The 19,759-nt window shown below is 41.6% G+C and overlaps 1 protein-coding gene across 1 annotated transcript in view; it reads left to right on the top strand.

The window, feature by feature from the left end:
- Positions 1 to 17,196, top strand: part of NIPAL1 (NIPA like domain containing 1) — a 120,774-nt gene extending 103,578 nt beyond the window's left edge. Inside the window, exons 5-6 of the mRNA XM_069201624.1 lie at positions 656 to 816; positions 14,740 to 17,196. Coding sequence (XP_069057725.1) covers positions 656 to 816; positions 14,740 to 15,359 — 781 coding nt within the window. The 3' untranslated portion in view covers positions 15,360 to 17,196. The remainder of the gene's footprint in view (positions 1 to 655; positions 817 to 14,739) is intronic.
- Positions 17,197 to 19,759: the final 2,563 nt, after the last annotated feature.

The raw sequence follows: 19,759 nt of genomic DNA, 5'->3' as shown, positions 1-19,759 counted from the left end.
GGTAGCCATTGGCCCAAACACAGAGGAGCCAGAGTGTGAAGAACTATACGGATATGGGTGTCTGATGTGGGGCGAGTGTGACCTGTGCTAATGTAAATGAGGGTCAAACAGGGAAAATGGGCCTCCCATCACCCGTTTGGTTAGGAAGTAGTAGGCATAATGGAAATACATTGGCAGCCTTGCACCCCTGGGCGCTGGCGTTACTGCACCTCCTGCACTGTGAATGACTATGCAGGTTAGTGACTAAAGCTTTGAATGATCAGCTCAGTGTGCAACCTCAAGTTACAGTTAAATGTTGTGTAGAATTGATTCAACCTTTCATCCTTCCGAGGTCAATAAAAGAATGATTGTCAGTTGAGCAACAATAACATCTGTCATTTACAAAAATATGAAATTCAAAAGTCTATGTGAGTGCTTTGTGGAAAGCAAATTGTTACATAGTAACAACATGGAGGCATGTCAAAAAAAATTGTACAACAAAGAAGCTGGAGCGACCTGTCACTGGGGTCAGAGGTGGTGTGATGTCACTTCACCAAGCCCTTATATGATTTTGATGATATACCGCCGGTATCTGTACCTCTCGCATGGGGCATACATTCAACTTTACAACAGAATAATTATTAAGGACCGTATTTGTATTTTTTGCCTCAATCAGCTCTGTACTCTCATCATATTTTCTAAATGAGAAGCTTAACCTTCACGGCAAGCTGGGCTGTGTCCTGAGCATTTTGGGATCAACAGTGATGGTGATCCACGCTCCCGAGGAGGAAGAGGTCACATCCCTGCACGACATGGAAATAAAGCTGAGAGACCCAGGTATGTTTTGTACACCCCTAGACGCGGTTGGTAAAAAAATGCCATGCGTCTCTTTGCTTTTCCTTCGCTTGCAGGACTTTACTTGCCAACCCTAGTGGCTTAGGAAGTGGGCTACTGCTACAGCCTGCAGATTGCTTTTGGCAAGCTGTTGAACCTGTTAGGCTTCGACTACAAGTGCCTCTGTAACTCATTTAGGGCCATATGTATGAACACATTTTCCCATAGACATAGAATGGGTAAAACCCTTTGATACATCTGGCCCTTAGTGCCTTTAATGGATGCAGCCTGCTTGTAAAACAAAACGTTTCCTATTTGGGAAAGCTAGTGTAGTGATGGAGGAATGCTGTGCTTCGCCAACTATATTCTGAGCATTCACATCCAACCACAGAGGGTCGCAAGTTGTGATCTGCCTGACTAATATTCATTACGCTTTCTTTTTGCAGTGCCCTGTGAATGTACCGTTTGTGATGTAACATATTGGTCCATAGGTGGCATCGAGGATTCGATTTTGATTTGCAAAGCAGTCAGTGTGCAAACTGCACTCCCCTGGCTTTCTAATAGGAATAGTACATATGGTCTTAAGTCCTTTCCTTTTATGTATGTGTCATAGTATATAATGGACCGTGCCCCCCCTTCTTCATTTTTCTGGCAAGTTCAAGATTCATGTCGGATTCTCATTCTTGTTTGTGACTATCAGTTTTAAAGTTAATTATTGCTGAGTGTTATTGTTGCACCCATCGTCCGTTCCTTTGCTTGCAGTGGGTACATACAGGTACTATCCACAAACACAGCCTGCACTGGAAATGCATTTATCAGGGAAGTGAACTTGTTATTATGTGCTCTTTGGAAGGGAAAGCACCTTTTTACATCTACTGAAGCATGTATTTCAATGTCCAAACAAGGTTTCATATTTTCTAAACAGCTTTAGTTAAAAATTGTGGTGTATTATTAGAGTGGAAGTGTGAGGATTCTAACTCATTGTTTGAAACAAAATATCCAGGATCATTTGATTTGGGGAGCATGTCGTCCAATAATATAAAGTGGAACTAGTGGAGTTGGTTCTCAATCCAGATCATAAACATTTTGCAGCTTCCTGCACACAATGCATTCTTATTGTTTTTTTATTATTTGCACTATTTACTACAATGTGTATTTGAGACTATCAGTGGTAAATAATATATCCTACAGCACCATGGGTCAGGATCATTTCTCAGAACTTGATAGAATTTTCACAAGAACTGAAGCCAAGGGTACACCCTTTAGCATTCCCAGGAAATTTGTAACAAATGGCATATTTTGATGTACATTGAACCAGTACTTTTTGCCAAACTAAGAGAGACTTCACAGTTTTACTGTGGAGAGACTGCAGGATCTCGCCTAACACATTATCTGTGAGGTAAGCAACAAATAGATATTTAACAATATTCAACATTAACATTGGTGAAACCTAAACAAGCATAAGAATAATTTTAAAGGCAGTTCTAAACAATCAGGGACACACAACTGAACACAGAGGAACAATTAGTAGTACTGGTAGGCCATAAAGACAATGTGGAGAGGAGCGGGGGCAGTTAATCCTGCGACCATAAAAGGGGCGTTAATGTTATTTTCTTACCCAGTCATTGGAGCAGTACCTGACTGGGTGACAGCTTTTCCCTCGTCCAGGAGCATCCGTCCTGAGTGCACAGATGGGCATTTGAAATGCTTTTTGGCCCAGAGACAATAGCAAATCACTTATACATCACTTAAAGGATTCCTTTCCCCTTCTCTCCATGTGTCTACCATCACTCTAACTTTGTCCTTCCACGTTCTATATCATTCTATACGGGCCTGTCCACTCGCTACTTCTCTCACATTCTTCTCTCTGTATCAGTCTGCCTCTTCTGTTCATACTCTCTTTTCTTGCCTTTTCTTCTTTTCGCACCCTAATGTCTTCCCTTCTTTCTCTCCTACATGTCTGTCCCCTAGTCCTATCCCTTGATCCTCCTCTGTCACTCACTTCTTCTTCCTCCATCTTATTGCCCTCCATCTCCAATCCTCTTTACCTTAATCCCGTTCACAGTTTTACTGTGTATCCCTTGCTATTTCATCTCTTCGTTTATGTATTTACCTCTTTTGTCACTCCCTCCCTCTATTTCTCTCTCTGTCTCTCGTTATATGTCTCCCTCTCTTTGTGTCTCTCTCTCACACACACGCACACATACACATGTTGTTTGCAGAAGACTAGAATCCTTTTTGGTCAGTTATATAACATAATCGTTCGGATTGTCATATAATGCGCATATGCAAAGTACAGCTTATGTTATTGAGAATGCAGCCATGTATATGTTTTTGTCTTGTTTCTCGTCTGGCTCATCAGAGATAGTGTTCACCACCTGACTTGACTAATTGAAGCCCAGTAAGTTCCAGATTCGTGGTGCAAAGCCTGAGAAGGATTGTCTAAAGTTTGAATTTTCCCAAAGATTGGAATTCTCTCAGCTGAGGTGCTCTTTTGGTGCACAGGTCTCAGATTCCAGCTGAGATGGCAAGACCAGGCTTTATCTAGGCTTTATAGGTTAGGGAGGCAGTCATGAATACCCAAGATGCTTCTATCAGTGGGAGTAGTCATAGGATACTATGGTAATGGCTATGGGTAATGGATGTGTGAGTTTTTGACAAACAACCAGTTTGATGGGCTTAGTGCGATAACCTTTATTTTTGTAATTTTATTTATTTTATGAACCAATGAGTACATTATAAACACTGTACCAGTAACAAATTCAAACAAATGAGCCATCATCTCAGACATGTTGGTAAACAAAAAAAAAATCACAGCTATAATGCCATACAAATGGATTAATATGTGTAGTAGAGTACAGTAGGAATACATGTCTGCTAATCCTTCTCTCCGGTGCCATGCACCTCACCTCATAGCCGCCTTTTTATCCCTGACCCCCAGAGTCCTATCGAGCCCCTTAAGGATCACTCTCCATGTGTGCAAGTCCTCCTCAACACGTTCATCCCTCCTACACTGACAAAGCCTGATTTCCTCCGCCACCACCCATTCCTTCACATCTTTGATCCATCCCACTCCCCAGGTCCCACCGGGCTCATCTATTAGATGGCAACACACGGTCTCGCTAACAACATGGCCAGTTGTACAAATTTTCACTCCATTTTCCTACCCTTTTGTTTCCTGACAACCCCCAATAGACATGTAGTTGGCTGCTGATCCACACTAGCTTTCAACACACTGCAATCTCTGGACCACTAATCCCCGCTAGGGGTACACTGGAGGACGATACAAGGCTAAGTGAAGGAAGGTTGCAGGTCCCCACTGACATGGGTGACAGCTATCTGTTTTCGTGGGGACAGCTCTATGGAGGCACACCAGGGTAATATATGTGCGATGTATATAGTTAAAGTGTACTATTTTGAACTGTGCATTGCACGTACCCTGCTTGACTAGTGCGCAGATACCCTTCCAATGGTCATCTATTGGTGTGCCCAAGTCTGCCTCCCAGGGTGCCTTACCCCTAAATATGGTCCTAGGCATATCTGCAATCATAGCTCTAGATAAGTGATAACCAAAATGTCTTCCCCCACCAAATTCCAGTAACATCTTAAACAATTCCGGATATGTGGGTCAAATGTCTCTCACTATGTCCACAATACATGTTTGGATTATACATGTATATAATAAGAACTGCCCTCAACCCACTCCAAAGGTCTCCTGTGCCGCTCCAAAGGTAATGAACATCTCACTGGGGTCGAGGTCACCCAGTGTTAAACACCTGCCTGCTCCCCAGGCACTAGTGTCAACCACAGAGGTCAACTGACGGAATACTTGGAGATCCCAGAAATTGAACTCCTGTGCAAAGAGGGCACATTTCAGCACCACTTTCACTGTCCGTTCGAACAGTGACGCTGTATGATTAATTAAATATGGCACCCAGGGGGCACCTCTCCCACCCCATGGAGTAACTTCAGTAGGGTCCCTTCCCTTGTGTCGTCCTTTTCCCAACTGTCCACGTCGGACAACAAATGCACTGCATGTTGCACCTGAGATGCTAAGTAGTACATTTCCATATTTGGCAGTGCTAATCCCCCATCCTCTAAGGGTAAGTGAAGAATATTGTGAGTCACCCTACAGTGACCTACCGCCCACACCAAAGTTGCCAATAATGAGTGTAGACATTTAAAGACTGCCCATGGTAGTGTGTCTAAGGAGTGCTGCAGAGAATATAGGCAGCTTGGCAAAAACACCATCTTTGTTACAGCTACACGTCCCATAAGGGACAGAGGGAGTTTATTAAAGGATTGCACAGACTTAGTTAGTCCTTTTGTTGCCCGATCACTATTGTCTTGGTTTCATTTTGGACAGTATGGGCCACCATAGTTCCCAAATAGCGGAAACTATCAGTTTCCCATTGCAAGGGCAAACCTGGCAGTGTGATGGTGCTCCGCCCAACAGTAGTATTAGAGACTTAGTCAAATTAATATGCAGTCCTGAAATGTCCCCAAAGGTATCTAGGTTTGCTAGGAGCAATGGCAGTGAGTCCCTCGGGACAGTCAGCTAGAAAAGTGTGTCATCCGCGTAGAGCGAGATTAAGTGATTCATACCACCCACTCAGATTCCCTATCTCCCCATGTCCTGTCAGAGTCTCAGACCAAGATCTCCAACACCATCGCAAACAACAGGGTTGACAATGGGCACCCCTGCCTCGTACCCCTTCCAACCCCTAGCCTGGGGTTCCGTGTAAAGCAGGCTCACCCAATGTTGGGGTCCTACCCCCATTGCTTCCAGGACCGCCAGGAGATACCGCCAGTTCATGGTGTCAAAAGCTTTTGGCAGTATCAATGGATACCAAAGCTAATTCTCCCTCCCTGTCCTCCACTTTATGCAGGACATGCATTAATCACTGATTATTCATTGTGGATTTTGCACAGAATGTTCATGTCTATATTTATCATCATGAATGGATGGTAGGAGGTTGGGTCGGATGCCACTGCACCGGGTTTCAATAGCATTGCACTGGTATCCTTGTGCATTGATGTCCAGAGCACTTTCTTCGTTAGGGCTTGTACATAAACCTCAAGTCAATGGGGAGCCACCTCTACTATAAACCAGATAAAATTTGACCATGAAGCCATTATTTTCAGGTGTCCTCCCCATAGTAAGCGACTTTATAGCTCCGCAAACGTCTTCCAATGTGAGGTCTGAGTCCAGTTCCTGCTCTGCCACTGTACTCAGCCATGGAATCTGTATCCCTGACATATAGTCCATGAGACGTTCACAGTCCGGGTCCCCAGTGCTTTTATAAACCCACTGCAGCTGCTCCTGAAACACCTCCAGTATGGCACTTTGTGTCCACACCTCCCACCCAGGCAATTTGAGCACCGGGGCTCGGGGCACTTTGCGATGGAGGAGCCAGGCCAAGAGTTTTTCCGATCTATCTCCTTCCCGATGAAGCAGCTGTTGCTATGTTTTCAATGTATATTGCTCTAGTCTGTCTCTAGTTTTCGTCAGGTGCCTTAATAGTTCCGTCTCAGTTTCCTGCCTGCTTTCTCACCTGTCCATCTACCTCTGCAAAGATACCAATGCTTCCTCCTGATGAGTTCAGCTTGTAGGGTGCGTCACTTCCAACAAAAAAGATCCAAACATCTATCCCAAAAGAACTGCTTTCAGAGCCTCCCATTCCATCATGCGGCTCTGGGTAGTCATCAATGTCACCTGTCAGGTACTCTGCCACCGAATCCCTGCCCACCTGGAACCACAGAATCTCAAAGGGGAGTCTCCATGAATAGGGAGATTGTGGGCTACCCCTCCATTGGAATTGACATGCAATCAGTGCATGATCAGACAAATAACGTATCAGATGTACCACCTCCTGTACTCTAGTAGCAGTGTGTTGCTTTACTAATATTCGGTCTAGCCTGCTAAAGGTACTGTGTGTGGCCAAGTAACGTGTACTCCAGGCGCCCCAGGTGAGTGTCCCTTCAGATGTTTCTGAACCCCATGTGTGTCATAATTTCAATAGGACTGTTTGTCATCATAGGTTTAGTGCCCTGTCAAGGGGGATGGCGGTCTATGTCCCCATGCACCACCCAATTAAAATCACCCACCCAGATCCTTTCCCACTGGAGGCGACAGTGCATCTGTCAATGAGGGGAAAAAGGAGTTGTCATCCATGTTGGGATCATATGAATGAAAGAGTACCAGTTCCTTGCCATCTAATGTACCCTGTACCATTAAGTATCTGCTCTTCACATCAGCCTCCATGCATGTTAAGGCAAATGGGACCCCGGGAGCTATCCACACCAGCACCCACCTAGCAAACGATAAGAAAGTAGCACTGTAAGTTTGTCCCCTCCATTTTTTGGCAAGTTTTGCAGTTTTGGGCTCCGTTAAATAGGTCTCCTGGAGATATGCTATACTAGCTCTGTGGCATATGAGAAGCGATAGCACTTATTACAGGTGCCAAGCCCTCTTACCTTCGAGGGAGAAAGTTTATAGGTATTATTAAAAGTCATTATGTTATAGGTTCTGATGTCCCCATTGTTTAATCACCCATATGTTAAAATGGCTATTACCCCACCCGGTGTAACAGCACAAAAAAATTCTCATATAGAACTTGAGAAACAAACTTCCCACACCCCTCCCATGGGCAACAATAGTATCAACATATGACTACAGGAGCCAACCCTCAGTCATGTCAGGACAAACACGACACCCTAGTAAATCCTAGGTGGATCTACTAAATGAAACAAGGGACTAGCTTCCTCCCCAGCCAGGTACCCTTACTATCCCCCTATTGGAAACCTCAGGTAGTAGACACACCTATGTGTGTCACATTAAAACTACCAGAAGCAATTGTGCCCCAAACACAAGGACAATTTTTTCACCCCATTGTGTACAATGAGAATCAACAACGATTTTGTCATACAAAACCTTTTCTGTGATACTGTCTTTTGTTTCCTGAATAGTTCTCCAACTGTGCAAGTAATAAATTACTACTTAACAGTCCCAAAACAGTTCCCCTTAACCCTCCCAGTTTCTGCCCTCAACAAAGGCCATATCTGGGATCATGTCAGATGTGGGTCTCGGGACCCCCATTCTGAAGTCACAGACGATGACCCCTCCCCAGAGGATGCCTGTATTGTCAAGTGCATTGCACCATGTTTCCCTGTTCGTATTCTGTCTGAGCCTCTTGGAGACAAGTTTAAATTGTCCGAGCTGGTGCATGTCTTTGCTGGAATAGCACGTGGGTGCGTTCCCCATTCCCGTCAGCTATTAGTTCCACTATCTGGAGTAGTAGCAACTTTCTTAAGTTCAAGTCACTCCCAAACATCTTCATGTCTGTCAGAAAAGTGGGCTTTATCATCGTGCAGGACTTTAAACTTGGCCGGATAAGTCCATAGCTCTCAGTTTCTATTTAGCGGCCATGAAGGATTTGCACTGTTCCTGAACACGTTTTGTGTAATCCGTAAAACTTGCTGTGTTACAGTTCTCAAATCGAGGGACTTCTTGTTTCTGAGCTGCTTTCAAGATGCAGTCCCTGTCCCTATAATTGTGTACTTTAGCTATGATGGCCCTAGGAGGGGGTCTGGGAGGCGGGACCAAGGTTCAGTGGGCTGATTCGATTACAAAAATGTCCGAAAGACCCCTTGGTTTTAGAGTTGATCTGGTCCATTATTCTAAGAAGCGTTCAGTGGACGAGCCCTCTGCTTTTTCTGGGAAGCCCAAGTGTGATGACGTTTATGATTTTTTGATGTTTCATTATTTTTCTGCACTTCAATTATAACATTCATTATTTTCTCATGATAAAATGTGACTTTTAACTCAATAATTGGGTTTAAAGGTGGATAGATAGAGATTATATATTGTAATTTCTTTATTGTTTCCATAGTCGTCATACTTGAATTTGACACATAGACTAGCATATATTTTTGTCTGTACTAGGTAGCTGAGTAGAAACAACTCAATAGTTTAGTGTTTAATTTTCTCTCTTCCTTTTAGTTTCCAACGTGGAATTTAGGTAGTTAGTCAAGGGACCATTATCTTTATCAGATCTAGATAGTACCGAAGGTTCTATCACCTATTGTGAGTTAGTTTAGGGGGTTACAATTGTAAGCGTCTTGTGAGCCCCTGCTGAAAATAGGCCACTTGTTTATTTCATTCATGCAGAAATCTAGTTACAACGTTTCCACTATGTGGTCTTTCCATTCTGTGCTAGAAACTATTTCTAGTGTCATTCCCACAACACCAAGCGCTAATGTTGAGTTCAAGATTGGTATCAGGAGAAGAGCAGGATTTAATTCTTAACAGGGTGAGATGAAAATAAAAAGATAGGATCAAATTCTGTACTTTTCCTCGATGTATGAGTTCTTGCTCCACCAGTACTATGGGACTGAGTGCTGTCTCAGAATCGAGGTACGGTCAGCCTTGTGTTTTCATTTTTAAGTACCAATGGCTCCCTACAGAAGCTGAATAACGTTGAGAGAGTTGAGCATTGGGGACTCTGCAGGGCACTGGGATACGTCCAGTTTCACAGAAAAAAGTTGAACACCTCGATTATTTTTCCATCTGTATGTATGTAAGTACTATGTGAGATTTGTATAACCCAAACCTAACTGAAAGAGGAGCACTGTTCAGAATCAAAGGTAAAGATGAGTCCACGTGTGACTCGAGGAGTAGCTGGTGTCTAAGAGTAACGGTGGTCTGTTACTTCATCATGGTGTAGTGTTATTTAAATTTAACAAGTGGCTCTTCAGCTTTTTATCAAATTGCAGCAGGCCTAAAGTAGGCCTTATGGACACCGGGATGTCGTTCCAGATCCTGGGTGTGAAAGTGGACAAGGACTGTTGCCTTGTTTGTTTTTCACTTCTTTATCTCTAATTTGATAGTGTCCTGCTACCGGCATGTAGATAGCCACCAGGGTGTGTGGGTTTTACAGCCAGATAGGCATGGATGACAATCGTTATTACTGCAGATGGTGGGGATGGATCTGAAGATAGTGCTGGAGTGCAAGAAAAACCAGTGGAGTTCTGTCAGAATAGGGGTGATGTGGTCATATTTCTTCAGGTCCTCCATGAGGTGTGCAGCTGTGTGTATGGTACCATCAAGTGAGGCCAATGAGAGGTCTGGGAGGCCTTGGAGCAGAGCATTGCCAACATCCAGATGCAAGAGTACAAGGAATTGAGCAGCAGTTCTGATGTTGCCTCCTTGGAGCAGATTTTTCAATTTTTGTAGCAGAGATAGCTGGTCTGAGGTAGTCTTGGTTTTATTGTTGTTCTTTGAGGTTAGGGTTGTGATCAGAGTGAACCAAGTGACTTGACCTTCTGTGAGTGCTGTGGTTCAAATCTGTCCAGGAGCATATAGCTAAGGCAGCCTTTGATTATTTGTTGCTTGATGCTCGTGAATAACAGGAATTCTGTTTAGGTGGGGATAAGCTTCAAGTATGTGCTGGACATCCAGGCCTGGGTGAGGAGCAGGTCATTTGCTCCCATGCAGGTTTATGTTCAAGGGGTCAAAGATAGTGGTAGGAAGTCTTTCTTTTGCTGTAGCATATATGAATCATCAACTAGTACTTACTGGCATGTGGTTTCAGTACTGCAGCCTGACCTACTGACCCAACCAGTAGTCCTCTAGCAAGCTGGTACCTGTTATGTGTTTCCATGAAATGCGTGAAAACACAGCTCTCCTAATTCATATTTTAGTAATTAACATGTGTTTTGTCAAAAACTGTTGCGACTTTCTATGCTGGCTTCTGGACTCTTTAGAAGTTAAAAAAGCAAGCCCCCTTTTTACTCTCTTGGGAAAATTTAAATAATGTGACTGGTCAAATGACATAGCATCTTGTGATTATTAATTTCTTTTAGATCATTATGTCTAATAGTAATAATTTAGATATATTCACTTGTGATATCTTGGTTTGTGGTAGATTGTGTATGTTTATGGTTCTTTGTTGGAGTTCTGTACTTTTATTAAATAAGGTTATTTTGTAGAGTGTTTCATACCTTAAGGCACTTGAGTGATAGGAAACCACAAAGAACTAGAACTGTCATATCTCTGTTGTCTCGAGACAGATGAGTGCTGCATTTTGTAGAATCTGCATTTTCCTGATGTTCTGAGTTGTGGCTCGAAGGAAGAGGACACTCAGGGCTGCCAAATAAGGCAAGACGGGCATAATGCCTGAAGACCCCGTGCTTTTCCAGAGCCCCAGCGTCCTGGTTCAAAATATATTTCTAGATTTACAAACCAATGCCTTTTATTATTTTATATATTTAGAAAGCAACGCTATTTTAGTATTAGTAATGAGGAGCAATGTTTTTTTTTTATTAGTGATAATGATGAGGTTGCCACTAGATGGCGCCAGATGCTGAATAAATAAGGAAACACCTCTTCTAGTTCCCTAGAAGACATTTTTCCCTGGGCTCTGCAAATATTTCTGACATGACTGAGGGCATTGCCATGGTCTACTGTTGCTCCAGCTATTGCTCTGGCTAGCCTCGGCTTTCCAAGCTGTTCCATGAGAATTCTGCCTATCTAAGGAGATTAATTCGCTAGCACGAGGAACATACGATAGAGGTGATATTGTCATCCAGGACCATCCTTTGGTCAAAAATGGGGCCCATAGGTTAACGTTCTAATTAAAATGCATTTCTGCATTAACCCACTCAACTTAAAGTAACTGTTTTTCCTGTTTTAACTTGGCCATTGCCTACAAGAAACATTACCGTCTCATCTGCCGTCCCTGTCCCAGACCTAACATTTTATTTCGTGTCCTCACTCGAGGACCTGCTTCAAAAACGTCTCCCTTAGAAGCATTTCTTCAAAGCCTATTCTGCTTAGCCCCACCCCTTGGCTTTAACCTCACATCAGGCTCTGCACACACCATGTAGTGCCAAGCAGCCAGGGAGTCTCAAGCCGGTGGATGGTGGAAAGGACTGGGGCTGTTTCCTAACTCTTAACATTCTTACTTGAGGATTTGTTTCTTCTTACCTATGATATTTGCGTAGAATGTTTGGAATTAGTCCATGATACATGTGATTTGAATTACAGTGTTGTTACTTGGCTATATCCTTGTAATGTTTGCCTTGGGGATATTTATGGGGTAGGTAAAATGATTATGTGAATTGAGAGGAAGCCACGACCTTTGCATTTAAGACTGTGTTGGATTACGTGCATGGGGCCCTTTTGTGGGGTTTGTTGCAATTTTGATCCTGCTCTATTTGCTGTTTTCAAGGTTTTGTGGTGAGGCATCATGGGCAGCTGAAGAAAATCAGGGTTGAGAGTCTTGGGCTGTGTGAAACAAGCTGAGCTTCAGTTTGGGTGGGCATTCAGGTCAGGTTGCAGCGTTTAGGCAATACAAATGTATGTGACTTATTTTCTAGCACCGAAAGACATGGCTTGGTCTGTGTGTGGAGAGGGCACATAGCTGGAGGAAGTAATTACCTGGTGCAGTGAGAGATCCAGCATCGAGTACTTCAATGCTCTTGGGTCTGAGAAAATCAAAGCACTGAGTGTCTGAGGAGGTAGATCTAAACTTTTTTCTGAGTGAAAAACTGAGCAACTGAAGAGAAGTGTGAAGAAGCAGCAGGCATGTAATGGTTTGCAAATGTTCTGCCCTTATATATGTTTTCTATATAGTTAAAACCAAATGAACGCATGTAAAGTTAGCCTTTATATATTTCGAACGTCCCTCTGCTAGGTGAGCAGTGAATCCAGTGGTGTGTTATTTTGGGCTAACTGGAAGCAGGTGGCTTCGCGTCAACACACTTCATCACCGTTGCCTTTCACGACCATTCATTCAATTTAGTAAAATAACATTTAAAGGGAACGTGGGGGTAATACGCCAGCGCGTGACGACGGGGGCAGACTAAGATGATCCTTTTTCATAGTCCTTATAAACGGAAGTGGGAAGGGTTTATTAATGAACCTTTGCTTGCTTTATAGTTAGTTGATCGGCTGTGCTCTATAGCCTTTTGGAGGCGACAGTACAAACACAATATTTTAACCACAAAGGTAAAGTTGAAGAAAACCACACCTTCAGCTCTAACATAATAGACAGAAAATAAAGGATATATAAAAAAAAGTCCCATTAGAAAATGTAGTGAAATAAAATATACATGCATAAAGGTCGGGATATAAACGCTGTGATGTACATGCATTTCAATTAGAAAAAAGAATGTGTAGCGGAAATGAAGTTGAAATGTACATTCTATACTACCTGGCTACAAATGAAACGCTTAACCCTCTTCTCAGTCCTTCACTCTGGGCTGTCTTAACCCCAAAGCTAAACCTTGTCCAGTGCCTCATCAAACCTGCCTTATTCAAATTAACACCATACCTAAACCTTTGAGTAAACACGATCCATGAACCTACAAATGATCTCACACAGCTTCTTTACTCCCCCACTCCTTAGTCAGACTCTAACACTGTACCAAAACTTACCACAAGCACTTGTTAAGTAAAAATTACCCTCTCAGCCGTCTCCAAGTCTGGAACATGTTTATTAACTAAAAGCAAAGTTGGTAAGCAGGAAACAAACCACTGTAGCTTCACCCCCACCAGGTTACTGAGCATATAATGCTAATATGTCTAGAAATCACATTACTTTTTTATATAAAGATGAACTCACATGGTTAGCAGCGAAACTACAGATAACAGAAACTAAGGCAGGTGGCCAGGATCCTACTGAGAAACAGTGGAAAGACCTTCAACGAAAGTAAAAGTAGAGGCTTCTCTACTGAGCTAACAGGATTCTACCCTTTTCACTTATGAGTACTAAGGTGAAAACGAGACGTTGGTACTTGCAGACAAGAAGACCTGCACATTTTGGTATAACACAGGAGTATATTATGAATGTGGCTTAACAACAAGACTAATGTAAAATCAGTAGTTAAATAGGTGTAAAACTATGCTCACATTACACACTTACACACCCTAACCTTATCCATTGCCTCACCTCGAATGTCCCATTCTTCATTCAAACTCTTTACCCTATAAATAAATGCAACAGAAATACTTCCTTTAACACCATTCCATAACATAAACCGCACCATAACCATCAATCATATCCCAGATTTTTTAGAACTAATCAATAACTGTTTTTAATTTCCGTTACTTTATACACTCTCAAACATTTTAAAAATAATTAGGCATTTCCATTTTAACTTGTTACATACCTTGACTTCATAGCTATATTTAGACTTCAAATCCAATTACAAACCTCTGTTTTTGGTGCCTTTATTGCCACGCATAAGGGCAGAACTTTTAGACGGGACAGTAGGGTAGCGCATAGCAGTAATTTAATGTACTTAGGCCCATATTTATACTTTTCTAGCGCCGCATTTGCACTGCTTTTTGACGCAAAAGCAGCACAAACTTACAAAATACAATTGCAACACAATTGTATTTTGTAGTTTGCGCCGCTTTTGCGTCAAAAAATGATGCAAATTCAGCACTAAAAAAGTATAAATATGGGCCTAAGTGTAGTAATAATTGAATAGCCTGAATCTAGGGTGCAATAAACAGGGCGGTGGGTCAACTATGGGGGTTTTCGTGAATGATACAACATGATGTACATCAATGGGGAATTTATGCATTTGTAATACACATCACATATCTTCAATGGCTTTTCACATATTTTCAATTTAAGGCAACTTAAAATCAAATCTTACTTAAAGCCATGCACATATACACTCATTGTGGCTCTCTGTCATTCTTCCATTCCTTTTCCTGCTAAAACATACTCACTACATTAGTGAAACTATTTCCCACCTACTCTACCAACCAAACACAATGACATTTTGGTAAAGCAAATAGTAAGAAATTACCCACTTTATCGTTGAGGGCATTGATCCTAACAGAAATGCTTTGAAGTGTTGGAGATCACTAGTAGCCTGATGTTTGAATTGTTTTTTTTGTCTTCCTTGCAGCTTTTCTTGGCTTTGCAACAGTCATGATTGTGGTTTCATTGGTGCTGATTTTCGCAGTGGCTCCGAAGAAAGGTCATGCAAACATATTGGTCTACATTTCCATCTGTTCAGTGATTGGTGCCTTCTCTGTTTCATCTGTCAAGGGCTTGGGCATCGCAATAAAGGAACTGGTCGACTTGAAGCCGGTGTACAAGGATCCGTTGTTCTACATGCTAATGGTTTCTTTAGTGATCTCTGTCAGCACTCAGATCAACTACCTTAACAAGGCACTGGACATTTTCAACACCTCCATCGTGACTCCTATTTATTACGTGTTCTTCACCACCATGGTGGTCACCTGCTCAGTCATCTTGTTCAAAGAGTGGAACAGCATGAGCGCGAGTGACATGATTGGCACCCTCAGCGGCTTCCTCACCATCATCACTGGCATTTTCCTTTTAAACGCTTTTAAAAACACCAACTTAACTTGGAGCCAGATCAGCACCTCTATCAAAAAGGACAGAGCCGAGACCACGCTGGAGCATGAGGACCAACATAATCTGCTGGAGAACATTGAAAGTTCGCTCCTAGTATACGAAGATGACAACCTGTTTTTCAACAAAGCAAATGAAATTCACTAAGCTAGCCTGCCTAGCCAGGAGCAAGACTGCTTATTGTTCCACAAAGGAAATGGCAGCTGTCTTTGCTTGTACTTTGGACCCTGCGGGTTTGGCATCCTGCAACATTGCTTAGTAATGAAGGCTGCTTGTACATGTTCCAGACGTTTTCATAAACATCATGTTATGTTTTCAAAAATGACACTACTGAAATACACATTTTATTAAAATACCCAAAAAACATAAGGATGTGGCACGGAGATTCCAAAAACTCCTAATTCTGCTCGACATGTTTTTAAAGTAAAATATGTTATGCCTCGGGTGCAGAAAATGTACCGACTCTTGTTTCAGAACTGCCTTAGAAACTGTATAAATTACTAGTGAATTGCAGCCAGATCTACTTTTTATTGCACATATCACTTGTGGACTGTTTTTACTAACCCTTAATCACTTGACTTGAAATTCGACAGCGTTTTGGAACTTAACAATAAGTCGAATCTCTGCAGAACTTTTGCCAGAAATGTTTGTATGTACCTAACATTAATAACCGTGGTACTCTTTGCGCTGACTTAGTGCTCTCGGTTTTTCACAAGTACTTCAGGTTTTTCACAAGTACTTCCAGGCACTAAATATTCTATTTAAAGCGGTGAGCTATTGTTATTTGACTGTTTCCTTCATAGTGTACACTTTGGCAGTTGTAGGTGTGTGTACAGAACTGCTGTGGAACTTTCTTCTCTGAAGGAAAACGTGGTGCAATCTGCAGCTTTGTCTTAACTTTTTAACATGAGCCTTCAATGTTAGAATGAGACTTAATATGCTACAGACACAGTTTAACTATTCATAATATTAAAAGATGTGTAAGTAAGAGGTTATATATATTTTTATGAAATGTTCAGTTTTATTTTTTACGCATGGAAAGTAATGTGACTTTCCAAGGTTTCAAGACCTTACATCAAGTAATATATGTACATAAACAAATGACTTGCATCATTGAAATAGGACCTGGGTCATTCACATCAAATTAGAAACAAATGAATTTTTTTTGTTAATGTGAATTTGTTTTATAGGAAGTAAGAGGTACCCAAGTCACACTGAGAAAATAGGACCCCTTTGGGGATAAAATGAAATAAGCTGACTAGACTGTTCATTGTGGTGGACAGACTGGGGAGGCCAGGGATTCAGAACCTTAAAGATGCAGGCAGTGTGTGCAAACATTATATAATTCCTCAGGGTAAGTGCAAAGTGTGCGTTGTTAATAATATGAATTACAAAATTGAGGTTGGTCTGCCTCTGTGCACCTTAGTTGACAGCACTCACTTAGAGAGATAAAGAACATTGGCCTATGTAACAAATGAACTATAGTGTCTAAATAAAAGCTAAATAGCTCACTCTTGTTGCCGGGGTTCCAGCATGGCACCAATAAAGTTTGAGTTCACAAAGGCACTCGGTTTCTTGTCACACATTGCTGATGTGAATAGTTATTTTGCAGCCTAAGGACCTGATGTGGAGGTGCAAATAATATATTATGACTTGAATGCAGAATCTGGCATACTTAGGCATTTTCTCCTCTGAGGTGACTTGTCTTCATTCTCGTTCATACATCTCCCTCTGACAAAAATGGAAAATATGTACCTGTAAAAATGGCAAAAACAGTACACTTGTATGCTCCTCTTCATCACATCTTGCAAAGTGCTGTAATTGAAACATTACATACCATGTTGTACTATACAGGGAGTGCAGAATTATTAGGCAAATTAGTATTTTGACCACATCATCCTCTTTATGCATGTTGTCTTACTCCAAGCTGTATAGGCTTGAAAGCCTACTACCAATTAAGCATATTAGGTGATGTGCATCTCTGTAATGAGAAGGGGTGTGGTCTAATGACATCAACACCCTATATCAGGTGTGCATAATTATTAGGCAACTTCCTTTCCTTTGGCAAAATGGGTCAAAAGAAGGACTTGACAGGCTCAGAAAAGTCAAAAATAGTGAGATATCTTGCAGAGGGATGCAGCACTCTTAAAATTGCAAAGCTTCTGAAGCGTGATCATCGAACAATCAAGCGTTTCATTCAAAATAGTCAACAGGGTCGCAAGAAGCGTGTGGAAAAACCAAGGCGCAAAATAACTGCCCATGAACTGAGAAAAGTCAAGCGTGCAGCTGCCACGATGCCACTTGCCACCAGTTTGGCCATATTTCAGAGCTGCAACATCACTGGAGTGCCCAAAAGCACAAGGTGTGCAATACTCAGAGACATGGACAAGGTAAGAAAGGCTGAAAGACGACCACCACTGAACAAGACACACAAGCTGAAACGTCAAGACTGGGCCAAGAAATATCTCAAGACTGATTTTTCTAAGGTTTTATGGACTGATGAAATGAGAGTGAGTCTTGATGGGCCAGATGGATGGGCCCGTGGCTGGATTGGTAAAGGGCAGAGAGCTCCAGTCCGACTCAGACGCCAGCAAGGTGGAGGTGGAGTACTGGTTTGGGCTGGTATCATCAAAGATGAGCTTGTGGGGCCTTTTCGGGTTGAGGATGGAGTCAAGCTCAACTCCCAGTCCTACTGCCAGTTCCTGGAAGACACCTTCTTCAAGCAGTGGTACAGGAAGAAGTCTGCATCCTTCAAGAAAAACATGATTTTCATGCAGGACAATTCTCCATCACACGCGTCCAAGTACTCCACAGCGTGGCTGGCAAAAAAGGGTATAAAAGAAGGAAATCTAATGACATGGCCTCCTTGTTCACCTGATCTGAACCCCATTGAGAACCTGTGGTCCATCATCAAATGTGAGATTTACAAGGAGGGAAAACAGTACACCTCTCTGAACAGTGTCTGGGAGGCTGTGGTTGCTGCTGCACGCAATGTTGATGGTGAACAGATCAAAACACTGACAGAATCCATGGATGGCAGGCTTTTGAGTGTCCTTGCAAAGAAAGGTGGCTATATTGGTCACTGATTTGTTTTTGTTTTGTTTTTGAATGTCAGAAATGTATATTTGTGAATGTTGAGATGTTATATTGGTTTCACTGGTAATAATAAATAATTGAAATGGGTATATATTTTTTTTTGTTAAGTTGCCTAATAATTATGCACAGTAATAGTCACCTGCACACACAGATATCCCCCTAACATAGCTAAAACTAAAAACAAACTAAAAACTACTTCCAAAAATATTCAGCTTTGATATTAATGAGTTTTTTGGGTTCATTGAGAACATGGTTGTTGTTCAATAATAAAATTAATCCTCAAAAATACAACTTGCCTAATAATTCTGCACTCCCTGTATACAGCATCCCTCAGTTGTGCAACATCACTGTTGTTCCTCCTGCATCACTGCTCTGCTTTATTGAGAGAAACTGGAACTATATTTTGTATATACAGTAAAAATGAAAGTGGGCCAGACTCTTTCTATCCAAACAATTGGGTGGACTAGAAACATTCCCGTAATTAGGGCACATGCTTTATAAAAAGAATGATAGTATTGCCATATTGCCATAGGAAATCCATATTGGATTGATGAGTATCTCTAGCTCCGTCAGCATTGTTTTAAGCTCTAATGTGGAATCTGTGGCATTAACAATTGTTAAATAAAAGTACAAATGCATTGCAAATCCACCGCCTACCTTTAAGGATGTGATCCATATTCAGTTACGTATATAGCAAATGATCTGGCATTGTTTTTAACTGTTCGTTGTTTATATCCTTTAATGTTGTACATGTTTCTCTAGAGTACAATTTCAGTGAAAAATCCAACACATTATTGGTAGGCTTGTACACCCTTTTGTTTGGTGGATTTGGACCTCAATGTCTGTAGGGGATTTACAATACATTCTTGGGGTAAAAGAGGGTGGACTGGTGGTGTTTTCTTGAATTGTTCAATCTGCCTGTCTTACACTCCTGACACAAAATATGTTTGCTCCGATATTATTTTTCTAAATCAGGACCGCTGTGTTAATAAGAACTTAAAATAACTTAGTTTATGTTGTTAAATTGTGTGTTACTAAGATAAAACTCAAAGATTAAAGCAGACTTTTAAAAAATAGATTTTTTAAAAATTTATATATGTATATATAGGCTTTTTATGGGCATTATCCATTTTTAAATGTATTTATGGTAGCCAAGAGGCAAAGTATAATGTTTCCTACATGGCACATATTAATATCCTACAGAAAATGGTGCAGGTTTGGTTACAGAACTTTTTAATGTACCACTACTGTCAATGCCCCCTATAGACCCATTATTCCAAACACGTTCCCTATGGTTTTTCTGAAATCTATGCTTGTCGATTAACTCCTGAAAAATGGTGTTACTGTCTTTAGGTTTTCAGTTCAGAATTTAGAACATTTAGAAGTAGCAATTCTTTGATGTGCATTAATGCAGTTTAATCTTAACTCACTCTATTGACCCTAGGCTCAGT

The sequence above is a fragment of the Pleurodeles waltl genome, chromosome 1_2 (assembly GCF_031143425.1).
Source record: "Pleurodeles waltl isolate 20211129_DDA chromosome 1_2, aPleWal1.hap1.20221129, whole genome shotgun sequence".
NCBI lineage: Eukaryota > Metazoa > Chordata > Amphibia > Caudata > Salamandridae > Pleurodeles > Pleurodeles waltl.
The sequence above is the reverse complement of the archived record's forward strand: the minus strand, read 5'-3'. Positions and strand labels throughout refer to the sequence as shown.